Genomic DNA, 17,607 nt, shown 5'->3' on the forward strand with positions numbered 1-17,607 from the left:
CACATGGGCGTTTGCGGGGGCCAGTGCCCCCCGTGCCCCCTCTAACGACGTCCCTGATTATACTTGATGTAAATTAATTATGCAATATATAACTCAAATAATCTTAGACCAAAATGATACTCATTGTTAAACCTTATTGCTTAATAAAGAAAATTTATTATTATTATCATTATTATTAACTTCCTTCACATGAATGAGTTAACAATTTCGTGTCATTTTAATGTATGAAATGCACGTGGTAAAGAAACTAGTTTTTTCTTCAAACATCGCAACCCTCATGAGGGCAGACCTCACCCTCACCCTCACCCTCCGAAGACTTGTGAGGGTGAGGGTGTGTGAGGGCGAGAGCGAGATCGATCCGTGAGGGTGAGGGCGTGTGAGGGTGAGGGCGAGAGGCAAGTCGTGAGGGTGAGGGCGAGAGGCAAGTCGTGAGGGTGAGGGCGTGTGAGGGTGAAGGCGAAAGGCGAGTCGTGAGGGTGAGGGCGTGTGAGGGTGAGGGCGAAAGGCAAATCGTGAGGGTGAGGGCGTGTGAGGGTGAGGGCGAAGCCGAGCCGTGAGGGTAAGGGCGTGTGAGGGTGAGGGCGACTGGTGAGTCGTGAGGGTGAGGGCGTGTGAGGGTGAGGGCGACTGGTGAGTCGTGAGGGTGAGGGCGTGTGAGGGTGAGGGCGACTGGTGAGTCGTGAGGGTGAGGGCCTGTGAGGGTGAGGGAGACTGGTGAGTCGTGAGGGTGAGGGCGTGTGAGGGTGAGGGCGAAAGGCAAATCGTGAGGGTGAGGGCGTGTGAGAGTGAGGGCGAAGCCGAGCCGTGAGGGTGAGGGCGTGTGAGGGTGAGGGCGATAGTCAAATCGTGAGGGTGAGGGCGAAGCCGAGCCGTGAGGGTGAGGGTGAGGGTGAGGGAGGTTGAACGAAAATGACCACCTCTGGTCATTAATGCTGTACACGCTTCCATTCCACATCCCATTCGACCTGCGAAGCGTCGCTCAGTACCCTGGTGGTCTGCTGAAATCAGTGAAATAATTAAGAAACGCAATCGCCCGGCCCATCGGCTCGACACGAACCCCACTGCCGTCAATCTTTAGCAGTCCCACCTGATGCGTGCCCATGCCTGTCGGATAATTCGGTTAAGAAAGAAGGCGTGCTGGGTCTAATACGTGTCTTCTCTGACGAAGCAGGCCATGCCCAAAGACGATAGGCTGAAGTACGTCGCTTCCAGGGAGATGTATCCAGGGCTGGCGGAAGGGGAGGGGGAGGGGCGAACCGTGCCACCGCCCAGAGCGGCAAATTTTCGGGGTGGCAAAATTTGAAGAGAAAAAAAATATGCCTATTGGAAACTTGAAAGTTATAATATTATATTATATTATATAACTTGGAAGTTAATATATGCCAACCCACCATTTTGAAGGAACATATCAGTAGTCTTGCTTAAAACCACTGAGTGCCACAAGGTGGGAAAGCAGATTCGATGCCTTAACTCCGTTGAGATATCAAGTGAGAGAGGTCTATGATGTGCTCCTTCAAGTAATTGGCGGCAATAAAACTGTCCAAATGGTCGCACATGAGGCTCAGTGTATTTCAAACCAGTTGTGTGGCTTTGCTCACTAGTTGTCTGGTATGACTTTTTACTCCACGTAATGTAATGAACTAATGTCTTCAAAACATTAATCTACGATTTGTTAGATGATATCTTGCAAACATATCAGCGCTTTGAAAAAAGCAGGAGTAATGAGAAATTTCAAAGTTTCTTAGACTCCACTTGGCAACCTGGCAGGGCCTCCCTTCCTCCACTTGTGGAGGCATCGGGGTGTGCCGACCTGTGAGTCCCGGTTGATGAGAGAGAATTGGCATCGAATTTAGAGATGATCCAAAGATAGTAAAGACTGTACAGGGCCGAAATCGAAAGAAGAAGCATTTTCAGTATGATAAAACTGTTGAAGATCCACTAAAACGGTACAAAGTTGATTTTTATTACCAGGTACTAGACGATTATTTTAGCTCTAAGATAAAGATTTGAGCAGCTTAAACACCATAGTGAATTTTCAATTATTTTTTAATGATATTAGTAAGCATAAAGACGTATCTGATCTTTTGTCTAAAAAGTGTAGAAAACTTGCCGAAATGTTAACACATGAAGGCTACTGAATTAAAAGATGAACTAAAAGTGCTTTCGTTTCGGCTATAGTAATAAAACAATTACACCAAAGGAGACCTTAAACTGAAAAAGGGTCATGATTTTGCATCTAATGTGAGTGTAGAACTTCGAATTTATTAACTTTGTCTTTAACAACCGTGGCGAACAAAGTTTTTTTTGGAAAATATACTATCTTCGGGTCGATCATATCTAAAACACGCTTTTTTCCATTTTATGCAAGATAGCATTATACGAAAAATAATATTACATACAAAGGTAAAGGTAAATTCCCTGTGCATATAGCACCATGTCATGAAGGAACATTTAGGGGATGTGGGGGTAGGGCCACACACATTTTCGATCTCTTCCATTTTGGAGGTGATGTAATCAGCACCACTCTTCGGCAGCCTTTACCTCCCAGGGTTGCACGGTACCCATAAATTTGAGGTTGGGTGAATCCCAGAGCCGCTTTATGCGGGGACAACGCAGGAAAGAATTCAGTCAGACCTTTGATCAAACACGAGGGAGATCTGGGAATATTACATGTAATTCTTTTAAAAATCCAATCATATATCACAAACCTACAACGTAAACATATGAAGTCAAGACTTCATTTCTTTCCTAACAAGTCATAAGACCGAACTGTACAACTCTCCATTCAGTGAGTGGGAGTCTGACAACACGGACTCAAAGAATACTGCTCCTGGGCTAGATACAGGGAGGTTATTTCAGTCGTTTACCGTCAGACCGTCGGCCGCCGAGCGCCCCCTTCATGCAACAGTTCCCGGCAAATTGACTTACAGGAAGTCCGTAACAGAAACCGCTTGCTTTGTAATGTTTCCACTTTTCACAATTACAGTTACAATTACAATTGAAATAAGCACGTACCTTGTCGCAAGGATGCTGGAAAAGGTGTCCTCCCAAATACAAATATTTCTGGCACCTTATTTCTGACATCTAATCTTAGATTAGACATCGCTACTTTATCCTCAGTTGACAGAAAGGGAAGACAGCATCCCGGCGCATAAAGCAAACCGAAAGCGTAAAATTATATTTAAAAGTAATAATAATGATGATCACTAACCTCCTGTGTTATAAGAGACGTTGAAAATGACTTCCTTCAACAGCAATACATCACGTTTCTTAGGTTCAAGAGATCCTGTCTCTCGTAATTGCCTGACCACTTTTCTGCAAGAATTCGTTCTCACGTAATTATCGTACATAAAAACTCTTTGTTCAAGACTATATTTGTTTAGCGGCATAACTAACGAATGAATAACAATTAACACACAATAAAGCACTAGCACTGAATAGCACAAACTCAATAACACAGTATAAAAAACACGCGTACTGATACGAAAACAGAAGTGTGTATGAGGGTACGGTACACTCACTACGTCTGGTAGCCGACAGTGTTGCTAACCATTTTTCGGCAATGTCCCTACAACTGACCAAATGTCCCTACGCCAAGTAAAGCGACTAAAAAAAACAACACCTCATGAGCATGCAAAACAGAAGATAAAATATACACATTTACTTACCAAATCTTTCTGCTCGGTGCTTCCACAATTAATGAAGGAGCGAATTTACAATACAAGACCCCTCCCCGTTTTTTGTAATATTTCGCATACTCACTAATTGAGGCCTCCTAATCACGAATTTGAAGTTAAAATTTGGGGGTCACGTGTAGACATTGCAAAATAAGTTAAATTGAGTGGTCCGCGATCGACACGATTGCTCATTATTTACTGCAAGATTTTGTGTTTCCAATAATTAAAAAACGAAATATACATTTCTGATACGAGGGTCACTATTTATATTTTGAGCCTAACAATGAAAAAACAGGAATTTTGCATTGAAAACTGCTTTATTGTTTTTCGAAGTATTCTCCTTTATGGTCAATACACTTTTGCATTCGTTCGAACCATTTGTCAAAGCAGTTTTTCCGATCTTTTTGAGACACCTCCATAATATGGTTTTTGAACGCATCAACGGCGTCTTCCGCCGACGAAAATCGTTGTCCACGCAATTTATTCTTGACATTCTGGACAAGAAGAAGTCATTGGGTGCCAAATCAGGACTGTACGGCGGATGACCCATCAATTCGATTTTTTGACTGTTCATAAAGTCGGTTGTTAGACGAGATGTGTGACAGCTGGCATTGTCTTGATGAAGAATGATCCGACGGCGTTTGTTTGTTTTCCGTATTTGACCGAAGACCTCTGGCAAACAAATTGTTGTGTACCATTCAGAGTTGACCGTTCTACGTTCCTCAAAAGGCACAGTTGCCACATGACCAGTTTTCCCGAAAAAACAGGTGACCATTTGTTTCGATGTGCTTCGAGCGCGAACAACTTTTGTTGGATTGAGTTCATCTTGAAACACCCATACAGTCGACTGCTGTTTACGTTCCGGCTCATATGCATATATCCATGATTCGTCACCTGTTACAATCTTATATACGTCTTTTGAAGCACCACGATTGTATTTATTGAGCATTTGTTTGCACCAATTGACGCGAGCGTCTGAGTATTTGTCAAATTGTGTGGGATCCAACGAGAACATACCTTTCTCACAGCTAAATGATCATGTAATATTTTATATATGCTGGTGGAACTAATGCCTATGGTTGCCTCAATCTCACAGTATGTCACATGACGATCTTGCAGTATTAGGTTTTGCACAGCATCAATGTTTTCTTGAACAACAACTGATTTTGGACGACCTTCGCGAATCTCGTCGGTGAGCGAATGGCGGCCACGATTAAATTCGTTATACCAGCGTTTCACAGTGGCAAAGGATGGGGCTTCATCGCCAAATGTGGAAGTAAGTTGATCGATGCACTCTTGTCTTGATAATCCACGTCGAAAATCGTAAAAAATCATCGCACGAAAATGTTCACGAGTTAATTCCATTTTATTGTTGTCGCGCAATCTCCAAGGCAACATAAACAACACATATGAAGCTATTGACAAAACATTTGAAGTACGTTATGGTCAATAATGCCAGACGATGCCGTGCAAACGTCAAATCGCGCCTAACTTCAATCAGTGTTGCCAAGGCTCAAAATATAAATAGTGAGCCTCGTATTACTACGACCCCAAAATTTTAACTATGTTTGCCTATCCTATCCTAACCTAACCTAACCTTACCTGAATGGTTCGTGGGGCTATTCGTCAATGGTTTGTGGGGTTACCCGTGCATGGTTTTTCGACCCCAAATTTTAACTATGTTTTCCTTGCCTAACCTAACTTAACCTAACCTTACCTAGAATGGTCAGTGGGGCTATACGTGAAAAGTTTTGCGTTAATTGTGATTACGAACCGATAAAAAATCTTATTTTCGTTAGACTTTAACGGCAAACGTTCATCATCTAAGACGCCATTTTCGTATCCTGCACTTTTACGATCGATGCACTGTTGCCAAACTTACCTGTAATCAAATCAGTCCACACCCCACATGTTCTTCTACATCGTGATTATCGCTGTCACATGTAAGCACCTTCTTTGGGCAATATACCGAAATCCATAAGTTTATTAATTATCCCACGGCCATCCTCCTGCACACTCCACCTAACAATCTGTACAACATTAACAACATTTTTACTGTTCTCTTCCGCCATTCTTACACGATCCATGCTCTCCAAGTATGAAATCAACAGTGTGGCAACGCTGTAGACAGCGTAACTAATTGCGAACGCCGTCAATTGTTCATATCAACAAATATGGCTACCATACTTGTATACTGAGAATCATTGCGAGAATTGAAAAGATTATTTTACAACTTCTACACGTTAATGGACAATCTTTTCACCTCACCCCAACATGTTAACTTGAGATAAATCATCACGACTAATTATTTCGTGAGTATAAATCATCACGACTAATTATTTCGTGAGTATAAGACGTAGCATACAGAATGGTCCGTTATTGTAAATTCTTGCCTTAATGAATAATAGGGGTGTGCGGGACAGAATTTTTTGGGTCGGGAAGGGAAATTTTGTAAATCCCGACATTCGGAACGAAAAAATTTGCTTTTCACTTTAAGTGATTGTTTTTGCATTTCTAGAATAAAAAATTACAATTTCCTATAAGTTCCAGAAACTTACAATGTAGAAAACGTCGAGAATTAACGACTTTTTAAAGTGACCATTCGGTATTTCCCGACTGTTTGGGATCCCGAAAAGTCGGGAAGTCATTTCCCGAAGTCGGGATCGGGACGGGAAATTTTTTTCCAGATCCCGATCCTGACTTTTCGGGATCCCGCACACCCCTAATGAATAACGTTGAGTCATTTACTGTTGATTATGCTACTTGAAGTCATACATGCCGCTGCTGTGAAGAGATAGATATTGGTTGGTGATGCTGTATTTCCTGCAGTCTTGAACAATTCTGGTCCCATTTTGTTTATCTTTTTTCGTTTTTGTATCATTTAACATTGAAAATATTCTTTCCGTTTCCGCGTTAGAATGTGGCAATGTTAGCACTATTTTCGCAGAGTGGAAATGTTTTCAAAAAAGAACTTGCCTTGAAAGTTCTTGGTAACCGGTAACATGTTTCAAAATTCTGATGGAGATTTGTTGGTTAGTTCTTTTTTCTCCTCCTCGCTAAAGTATCCAGATAAACTAATCCATTCATTCCAAACCGAGCACGAAGAAAGTGCAACTGACTGGCGAGTAAGCTTTGCACCTTTGTACAATAAAATGTTGTTTTCCAAGATTGAAAAAAGTCCCTACGTTTTCCCTTATTTGGTAAAATCTGTCCCTACGCGGGCGAATTCGTTCCGTATGAAGCGCCCTCTCCCGGCTGACAACTCCCCCGACCCCCGATAAGCTGCCGGCGCTCTCGCGACAACTGAGGATAAAGTAGTGATGTCTAATCTAAGATTAGATGTCAGAAATAAGGCGCCAGAAAGATTTGTATTTGGGAGGACACCTTTTCCAGCATCCTTGCGACAAGGTACGTGCTTATTTCAATTGTAATTGTAACTGTAATTGTGAAATGTGGAAACATTACAAAGCAAGCGGTTTCTGTTACGGGCTTCCTGTAAGTCAATTTGCCGGGAACTGTTGCATGAAGGGGCGCTCGGCGGCCGACGGTCTGACGGTCTGACGGTAAACGACTGAAATAACCTCCCTGTAGTTACTACTATCAGATGCTACGTCATCTGCCCAACACCCAGGTAAGCTGTTCCACTTATCTATATTTAACAAGATCTGGTTGGAGAATTCCTTCCCTATATCTTGGAAGGAGGGTATTATTGTTACCATCCTGAAAACGGGTAAATATCGTACCATCGCCTGTGTGTGCAAGCTGATGGAGAGCATAGTCAACAAGCGTCTCACTTGGTTCTTGAAGACGAACTCCTTGATTAGGAATTTTCAATGTGGGTTTCGCCCCAATCGTTCCACGCTGGATCATCTGGTTCAGCTGGAAACGCATAGGATTCTTTCTTGCGGAAGGAACACTTAATGGAAGTTTTCTCCTGTGTCATTTAAAAGGCCTATGATACAACGTGGTGATTTGGTATCATCAAGCAGCTCTACTCGTAGGGTGCTCGTGGCCACCTGCTCACCGCGTACATGTTTCTGGAACCTCAACTACAAGAGAACAACGTCCCTCAGGGCAACGTTCTGAGTGTGACTCTTGCCATAGCAGTCAACAGTGTTATGGTGAATATTCTCGCCGTTGTACAATGTGATCCACAAGTATTGCTCGGCAAATTGTCCATGACTGGTTTCATTAATTTCTCTCTTGTATCCTGTTTTTACTTATGCTAATGCAGAGGTTGCCAGCAGCCTATTTGGCGTTTTGTTAAAATTCTTGAAGCTCTCATTGCGTAAAATAAAGACAATTTGCTTGGCAATACTCATGGATCCCACTGTACATGGTCTCTTCTAAGTGAACGACTTAACGATATTTCTCTGCTCAAGGAATCTCGCGTCAGCTTCCTGTCGGCTCCAACAGACCATGTATCATTGGTTGAGTGGTCCTTCAAAAACGGTTTCAGCTTCTCATCAGAGAAATCCGTGTACGTTCACTTTCTCGTCGAACCTGCCACTTTTACCTTGACCTGTACATGGGGAGAATGTCCCTGAGTTTCGTGAATGAGGTTGGATTTCAATGCCTCATTTTCGATAAGAAATTAACCTGGCAATCTCACCTTCGCCAGCTCAAGTTTCCTTGTTTAAGGGCTTTCACCTTCTACGCGTTTTAAGTCATGTGTCTTAGGTGCTGATAGAACGATACTGTTGCGCCTGTACCGATCACTTGTCAGGTCGAAGCTCGATTATGGATGAGTTGTCTATTCGTCCGCCCATCCTTCTCGGCTTCGTAGCCTCGACATCGTTCAGTATTCTGGTACTCGTTCATGTTTTCGTTTATGTATTTCGTCCCAGTTTTGTCATCAGTTTGTACGTGGAGGCATCGGAGCCGTCGCTGTCTCTACGTAGACAGCAACTTCCTCTTGACTATTTCACCATTTACGCTCGATGCCTTCACACCCATCATGCCACACCGTCTCAGACGAGGGATGATTGACTATGTCCCGGCTACCTCCTCGTGCCACAGAGCTTCGATCCCAGAACCATATTTTAATGTACTCGTATTTTATACGGATGGGCCCAAGTCAGGTGAATCAGTTGTTTCTCGTACCTTTGTCTTGGACTCCCAATTACTCTTTACACCCTGCCTGTTCCATACGGCACAGCTGCACGCAGTTCGAAAGGGTGCTGACGTTCACGCTCTGAAGAAAGTCCTTGTTGGCACTGATTCGACCAGTGCTCTCCAGACTCTGGAATCGCTAACTTCTAGGCATTCTGTAGTGCAGCGCATCATTCGACGGCTCGTGTCTTATCTGCCAATGCTGGAGTCCGCTTCTGCTGGGTCACTAGTCACGTGGTCATCGATAGGAACGAAGCAGCCGACGCTGCCGCCAATTCTGCTGATGCAGACGGCGATGTTCTTGTCCAACTTCTGCTATTGCAGAATGTGTTTCGTTGTTCCCTTCTTGAAACTTGGCAGGAAGATTGGGATGAGGTAAAGAAGGAACAAGCTTCGCGCTATTAAGCTCACCATTGGTGCATGCTGCTCCTCGTACCGTCTCTCCCGCCTAGAAGTAATTATAACTCTCCTCCGCATTGGACACAGCCGTCTCACCTATGGCCACTTGCTGCAAGGGCTAGACCCTACAATGTGTCGCGTATGTAATGTTATTTTAAGTTTTCGATATATTCTTATTGAATGTGCTGATCTTACTTTCCTCAGGCAGACTTAATATTCCCAACTGTTTATCATTCCTGTTGGGAGATGACGACAGTGTTTAATAAAAGTTTTTAGCTTTTTGAGAAGAGCGGATCTCTTTCACTGTCTTTAAAACGTTTTTACTGTATTCTCACCTTTTTAATGTGTTGTGTTTGTTCTGTGCAGATCCCTTTAAAACAGACAGTGCTGGCCACATGAGCAATTTCAATGACGCTCGCGGTCCACGAAGTTATACTAATTTCGAATGTTGTTAAATTTTTTGACAACGAAGCGAGAGAAGGATGTTACACGTTTCCGATCAATCAAGCTACAAAGCGTGCGGCGGCTGCAGTTAGAATGTCAGACACTTTCATAAAGAAAATTAGAAAGGAAGGAAATTCAGGGGGAAAATTTACGACACCAGGTAAGCACAGGTCTGCCGAAAAGCGTAGAATTTGTTGTAGACGACTTTTACAAGTGTTTGATTCAAAGAACTATTGGTAATTTTTATACGATTTGACATGAACATTAATTTTGGGGGTAGTCGTGAAACTCTTCGCAACATTATTTGCAATGACTTAGGATTTGGTTTCCGAAAGTGTAAAACCGTGAGAAGTGCTTTGGTGGAAAGGAGTGACATCGTGTCCAATCGAACAAGTTTTCTGAGGGCATTGAGGCGAAATGAGAAGAGTGACGTGAAAAGGCCAGGTGTATACTTAGATGAAACATGAATCCATGAGAACTACACGGTGAAAAAGTGTTGGCAGGGTGAAGGCAGTGTACAGTGGTGGAAAAAAGTTCTTCCCCCCTAAGACTTTAATGGCAGTAAATAATGCAGGATGGTAGGCAACACACATTGCACCTTTAGGTGATCGGGTGATTCTGTCTGTCTCAAGAGCAACTCGTCTTTCATGCAAAAGCCAACAGGCACAGGAAATGTAGGAAAGTCACGTGACTTGTCAGGTGGAATGTTGTTCGTCAGAAAATCGCCTCTTGTCAAGCCAAGTCGCAGAACCGAGAAGAGATGCACTTTATATGTCAGAAAATGATTCGCCTCAATACGTAGAACGAAACGCTAAAATAACTCTCCTTAATTACAAAGGCTATTATACTATATGTGCCGCGGTAGCTCAGTCGTTAGGGCGGGTGTTTGATGCCATGCGAGAGATCTGGGTTCGATCCCGACGAGGGAGAATCGGGAATTTGTTCACCTGTTCAAGCTGTTCCGGCGCTCACCGGCGCTCACCGGCGCTCACCGGCGCTCACCAAAGTGAGTAACTTTGTAACGCACTCTAGAAATGTAGTTTTTTCTTACAATTTGAACTGACATTCATAATATTCATTAACGATCCCAATGTTGACTAAAGAATAATTAGTTGTTCTGCTACTTTCAATTCTTCATTAGCATAGTCACCGTAACTCTCTCTCTTTCTTAGACTTCCCGATGACTCAGTAGTGTCGGCGTCGCCTTGAAATCAAGGAGTCCCGGGTTCGATACCCGGTGGAGGCACATAATGGTTCAGGTCCCCTTTAAACTGTAGATGCAGTCCCGATTAGCGTTACTGTGCATAAAGTGGTCTTAAAACACCAAATAAAAATAAAAACAGAAATCCCCGTAACTCTCTACAAAGCAAGAGGTTCCAGGTTCGAAACCTGTCGATGCTTAAATGTAGTATAGCGACGCAAAATAACCCAAACAGAAACTTGAAATCAGCACATATGGAGGACGAAGTTTGAGCTTATTATCTAAAAGTCGCAGAGAGGCGTTACCTTGCTCCGCGGATTTTGACATCTTATTGTGTTCTTATTAAGCTCGCACAATTGGAAATTTTTCGCTCACATAATTGCACATGTATAGCACATATGGCACGCAAAGTCTCGACTCATTCGGCGATGGTCACGAAAGGGGGTAAAGAAGCTATTTTCTTCCCCTCAATGGGAATATATCTTTCTTGCACAGACGCGATTGTCCTGAGGTAACTTCAAGGCCACGACGAGAAAGTGTTCTACGGGACCAAAACATACGTCTCTTAGTTTGATATGAAAGCTGCGTTCCTCCTCATTGATAACAGGAACACGTGACATCGTCTGCTAGTTTAGGTAGAACAGAGGCCTCCTTGCCACGCTTTAGTTCAGTGACCTTCGCCCGTAGTTAGCAAGAGTGAATGACTCACCAGATACCTGTTGCTTGTGAACCTATACAAGAATAGTACCTGTAAGTATTGTTTCATCTGCAGTTATATCAGTTAACGTTCGAATAGTTTCCTAATGGTTATATTATTTATAAATTGGTTCTCGAGAGTGAGCCTTCTATCTATTTGCACGGAGGGATTTTTATACAGCCTGCATATATTATTTTTTCCTGAAACAAGAAGAAATTCGAATGCAAATGTTGAAATACATTATGGTAAGAATCGAGTGAATAAAATTTTGTCACGGGGCCTCCTCGATGGCGTAGTGATAACGTCGTCGCCTTGTAATCGAGGATCCCGGGTTCGATACATCGTGGAGGCACGTAGTGGTTCGTATCCTGCTTTAAACGGAAGGTCCAGTACAGATTATCTTATGTGTGCACAAAACAAAAACTAAAAAAAAAGAAATTGTCACAGTGTAAAAAATTTCATGTTCAACCACATATGAAGCATGTTATTCCAGGTTGAAGTTCGCATCTGTAGCATGTAACCAACACTAATATGAATCGCTACATATTTTCTCAGATTCATTTTAATTATACATGTATGATAAAATAACAGAAGTAGAGGAAAGAGAAAGCCACGCGAAACACGGATTCATTCTCCAGAATTTCAAATCTTTTAAAATAAGGTTCTGGGATGGAGTCCCGGGCAGGCATGACTTTCTTATTTTCGCCTTTTTATCTGCTTTATTTGATCATAAATCGTTGTTATGATTTACCTACAGAGGAAGAATAATGATAATAATTGCTAATAACAAACAGAACAACTCGATTAGGGAGGTGTCAAGAAGAAACGAGACTTGTCAGTGTCTCGGTCTCTCGGTTTCTCGAATTGAAAATTCTCTCCCGTTCTCGGTCTCGACTAGTTAAATATAGAAATAAAAAAACGTGTGTTAAGATACATATATTTCATATATTCCGGTTTTGTAGGAGATTTCGTGAGAGATGAAGTAAGTACTCTTCCATCATGTTTACATTTATAATTTTTGTTACGTAAGATCACTTTTCTTTCCCGTTCGCTGATGGCGACGGTAAGGACGAGCCTGCTTAATTATGATTGTGTCAGGTAATTCGTAATAACTGGCAAAATCCCACATTCATGATCATTTGTTTCATAATTTATTCTATTGTTGTGATTAACATAAAGTCAAGGAATTAGTTGAAAGGAAAAATAGCACGAGTGATTGTCTCTAATGTTACTTCCTGCCAAATAATATGACGTGATATAATGATATGAATATGTATTAAAAATAATATGCCTGGTCATTCCATTGATTGATCCCAATTTATCACGCAAAGTATGGTATAATATTCACTAGTATCAGACCTCCGTGGTGGAGTGGTTAGCACACCACGTTACGACGGCTTGGGCCCCTGGTTCGAATCTCAGCTTAGGCATGGGTTTTCTTGGTGAGTGTCCCTTCATCAATTTAATGATATCATCACTCAAGTTCATCGTCACGATTTGCCAAAATTGAAAGAATAGCAACACCAAATAACAAAAATCGAACACCCACACCGATTTAGTTCTATACCATACCAAAATCCCACCTTATTACTGCATCTTACTTCATTTTACAGCATCTAAATTGTTTTCCGATTCGACAACAATTTGAATGTTGTTTGGTGCAGTTGATTGATTGATTGATTGATTTGGTGTTTTAAGTCCACTTTATGCACAGAAAGGCTAATCGGGACTGGACCTAGAGTTTAAAGTGGGCTCAAACCACTATGTGCCTCCACCGGGTATCGAACCCGGAACCCGTTGATTACAAGGCGACGACGTGGTGCAGTTGATTGTGTATTGTTTCGTTGTTTGGATGTTGTAATTAACATTGCATTTATTAGTATTAGACCAATCGTGACAGAGGAAGCGAGACCACAAAGGAAGGGAAAAGACAAGGGAGCGACTGAAGTGACTGCAGAATATTAAGGATAAAAGCTGTCTCACTTTTTCCGTTTATTTATGTTTCAGTTATATTTCTTCGCTTTTCTTCTACCACTCGCGGTAATTCTGTCGGTGAGGAGGAATTATAAACTCGTGAAATGAACGATGGGACAAAAAAATCTATGCCTCTCCCACATTTCGAAACTGTGACCACAAAATATTGTCTTATCTTAAAATTTACGGCCAAATATGGTAAACATTTACGGCGAAATATGGTTTGTCACGTCGCAATTTTTGCTCGTCTCTTTTTCAAGGCGTTCTATTGCCTCTCCGAAAGCGTAATCGTAACGTCTTCGCCATGTAATCAAAGGCTTCCGAGTTCAATACCAGATAGAGGAACATATGATTCGGATCCCACTTTAATCTGTAGGTCCAGTGCATAAATTGGACTTAAACAACTCACTTTTTTATTAGCGTCTGGTCTGTGGTGAGAACCCGATGTGAACCATCATTTCAGTGAACCTTCTTGACATCGACTCTAATATCAGTCAGTATATTTCGTTATGATTAGCTATTGTTAAGAAACCAAGTTCTTGACATTTTCTTCTGGAGGCCTCGTAGCACCCAGCTGTTTGTTGTAACTGGCGCATGAATCATGTGACTCATGCTATCAAAGCTCCATCCTTCCCGAGAACTCATCTCCACCAGGCAAAGTTAAGCGAATATTTTGTTATTTGGGTTGCATACACAACAGGCTTTAAGACGTTACGAGATTCTAGGTCCTGTGGCCCAGGTAATTCTTTCTCCGACTGTACATGGTGCTTTATCAAATACCAATGCTGGAAGAAGGGTGATCATCCTTCACGCCGAGAGTGAAAACGGTTTCGTATCAAACTGTCTACTTATGTTCAAAGCTAAACAGAAAACCGGAGATTATCATGGGGAAATGAATGCTGAATATTTTTAACGATGGTGTGAAAGTCAATTGTTACCGAATATTCCCTCCAACAGCATTATTGTCATGAACAATGCGCCTTACCATTCTGTGCAAGTCAACAAACCTCCCACAATAGGTAGCACTAAAGCTGCAATGCAGGACTGGTTGAAAGACAATTCATTTGAATTTTCAGATAACCACCGAAAGGCTGAATTATATCAGCTAATCGAAACCAACAAGAAGCCCACGCAATATCGGGTCGACACTCTTGCAGTAGAAAACGGCCACACCGTACTTCGTCTTCCACCTTATCATTGCGATCTAAACCCTATTGAGTATGTTTGGGGTATCATAAAGGGTCGTATTGCATCGCAAAATGTGGATCGTAATTTGGGCAGAGTACTGGAAGTTGCAAGAGAAGAATATCAGAACTTCCCCAAAGAAGAATGGAAAATATCTTGCGAAAAGGTAAAGGGGAAACAACAGGAATATTGGGTCCAGGACGGAATTATTGAAGTAGAAGTTGACAAGTTGATAATCGAAGACTGCTCGGAGGATGAAAGTCACATGAGCGGTGAGGATTCGGATTGAAACGAGAATGGTTCGGATTCCGACGAGAGTGGAAGTGCGATAATGGCAGTCAGGTGAATGTTAGTGATTAGTGGGATTTGGGTTGCACTGTAAATGGTAAGTTTACAAAAAAATATTCTTTAATAATTCTTGATGCTTTCCTGGCGGCGAATATTGAAAAGGTTTTCTCTGGCAATCAGCCAGGTGATTTGCGGATAGGCTTTCGAGAGCTAACGTCACTCACATCTTGAGGGATTCACTTCAATCCCTGAAGATGAGAGTGACGTTAGCTCTCGAAAGCCTATCCGGAAATCACCTGGCTGATTGCCCGAGAAAACCTCTTCAAATCATTCTTTCTTTTAAAATGCAAGCTGTGTGTATATTTGACGGGGTTATTTATTTACATAAACATTGTTTACGAGAACCTTGTCCCCCCCAAATTTATCTTAAGTTAGCGCCTCTGGCATGGTACCCCAAATCGCCGCCACTGTCTCTAAGGATATAATTATAATTAATAATTAAATTGAAGATAAATTCTGTTTCATAGATGGTAATATTTACTATCGCATAGTAAGAATCACAACCATGACAGTAGATTTTATTGTTATTAATTATTTAAATCGTTCGTCACGAACGCTATCCATTCTTCTTCAACCACTGACCGCGCCACCCTGAACATCGCGTTTGTAGCAGGTCCGCTAGAATTCCATGTGTCAGAGAACAGCTGTGAGACAACGTGACAACAGCGTGCTATTTTAGAGCAGAGGAAAAGAAGGATTTCCCCAAGATTCTCGTCTGCTGCCGTTCACCGGTACAGAAACAAGTGGGGGTGGATTTTAGTTCGCATATTTTCCGGGGGTTTTCTCTTCTTTGCTGAGCAGTGCTGATATTTTGAAGCCGTCAAGAAAAATTACGTCGTTTCGATCTGAACTTAACCAACCTTCAGGGTGTGGTAACGGATGGTGACCCTGCCATGGTGGGAAGGAAGGAACGTTTTGTAGCGCTGCTACGCAAAGAGCCGGAACTTGAAGGAAAAGATTTTGTTTCTTACCATTGTTTAATCCACCAGGAGAATTTGTGTGCAAAAACTATTGGATTTGAAAATGTAATAAAAGTTATTGTGACTGTTGTCAACTTTATTAGGGCAAGAAGGATTGAATCATCGTTAGTTCCAAGAGTTTTTGACCCAAGATCAACGTTGGTTGAGCAGAGGGAAGGTTCTTAATAGAGTGTTTGGTTTAAGGGCCGAGATACAGCATTTCATGCAAAGCAAGGGGAAGCCGATTGTTGAATGCAACGATCCGGAATGGATGGCAGACTTTGCCTTTGTGACTGACTTCTCGCTGCATATGAATGATTTAAATACGCCGCTACAATCCAAAGATCAACTGGTGCACACTCTGTTTGATCACATCAAAACTTTTGTGGCCAAGCTCAAACTTTGGGAGTCACAACTCCAGTGGCGAAGCGTCCTATGAGGCCCTAATATTACTACGACCCAAAATTTTAACTATGTTTCCTAACCGAACCTAACCTAACCTTGTCGGAAATGGTTCGTGGGGCTATCCGTGAATGGTTTTTGGGGCTATCCGTGAATTGTTTTTGGGGCTATCTGTGAATGGTTTTCGGGGCTATGCGTGAATTGTATTTGGGGCTATCCGTCAATGGTGTGTGGGGCATTTTTCGGTTAAGAAGGTTGGAAACACTGTACACCCACTGATTCACGACGCTGTGCTCGCCATATTGTGTGTTACAGAAACAAAAAAAAAAGGACGAACAATAATTACTGTTATGGTCATTATTTTCGTGAGAAAAGCAAAATGACACACTACACAATGTTCCGCAATGCACAATCGGTAAGTACGAGAGTAAAAAAATGACCAAATAAACGAGTGAGAGGTGTTGTTCGGAGATGTAATTGATACGTCAATAGTCTAATGGTTAGAAAAGACTAGTGTTTGCTTTTGGTATTTCTAAATATGTGGACATAACACGGTTTCCATTCTTTGAAGTAATGTACTAAGTACTTTAAATTAAGTTCGTTTTAAGAAGAAAATAATATGTAGGCTTATATTTTATGAACGAAGTTCAGTATGTTAAAGCGTGGAGGTAGTATTATTTGAATTGCTCTAAATAAAAGTTCCAATACAGTAGAGAAGATGCGCATTTCACGATTTATTACGTTTTTTATTGGAAAAGTAAGATATTTTGTACGTTTAAGATGCTGTCTCATATGTGGATATCATGAACAGATAAGCCCTATTATTTTGACATCTTTCGAAATAACAGTTTTCAAGTTACCGGAAGAACTTCATAGCTATATATTTTACACTTACCTCAATGACTTTTTCCACCTCTTTGTTCAACGTCGTAAATATTCCATAATCCAATTTACCCTTTCTTAGTAAATAATTTGCCATTTTTCACAATCACAGAAGTTGGAGGAATGGTTTCTAATATGCAAGCTAATATGGTAGCAGGGTGCTGCCACCTGTGGTCAGGTTTGAATTAACTATTTCTACAGATGTTAATACTCCAGCTCGCTTTCTAACAGACCAATTTGTGTGTTCAGTTTAGCTGTTTTATCTATGGTTAAGTTACTGGTGATTTAAAATCTAATCTGGTTTCACTTTTGTCGTCAATTTATTAT

At 41.8% G+C, this 17,607-nt stretch overlaps 1 protein-coding gene across 4 annotated transcripts in view; it reads right to left on the reverse strand.

Annotated features, from left to right (window-relative positions):
* Nucleotides 1-17,400, reverse strand: part of LOC145988393 (tubulin glycylase 3A-like) — a 97,240-nt gene extending 79,840 nt beyond the window's left edge. For all 4 annotated transcript variants that reach the window (XM_083123274.1, XM_083123273.1, XM_083123272.1 and 1 more), the window contains exon 1: nucleotides 17,294-17,400. In XM_083123274.1, coding sequence (XP_082979400.1) covers nucleotides 17,294-17,377 — 84 coding nt within the window. In that variant the 5' untranslated portion in view covers nucleotides 17,378-17,400. The remainder of the gene's footprint in view (nucleotides 1-17,293) is intronic.
* Between the last annotated feature and the right edge of the window lie 207 nt (nucleotides 17,401-17,607).

This window comes from Lepisma saccharinum, chromosome 5 (genome assembly GCF_977018435.1).
Source record: "Lepisma saccharinum chromosome 5, izLepSacc3.1, whole genome shotgun sequence".
In the NCBI taxonomy this organism is placed as follows: domain Eukaryota; kingdom Metazoa; phylum Arthropoda; class Insecta; order Zygentoma; family Lepismatidae; genus Lepisma; species Lepisma saccharinum.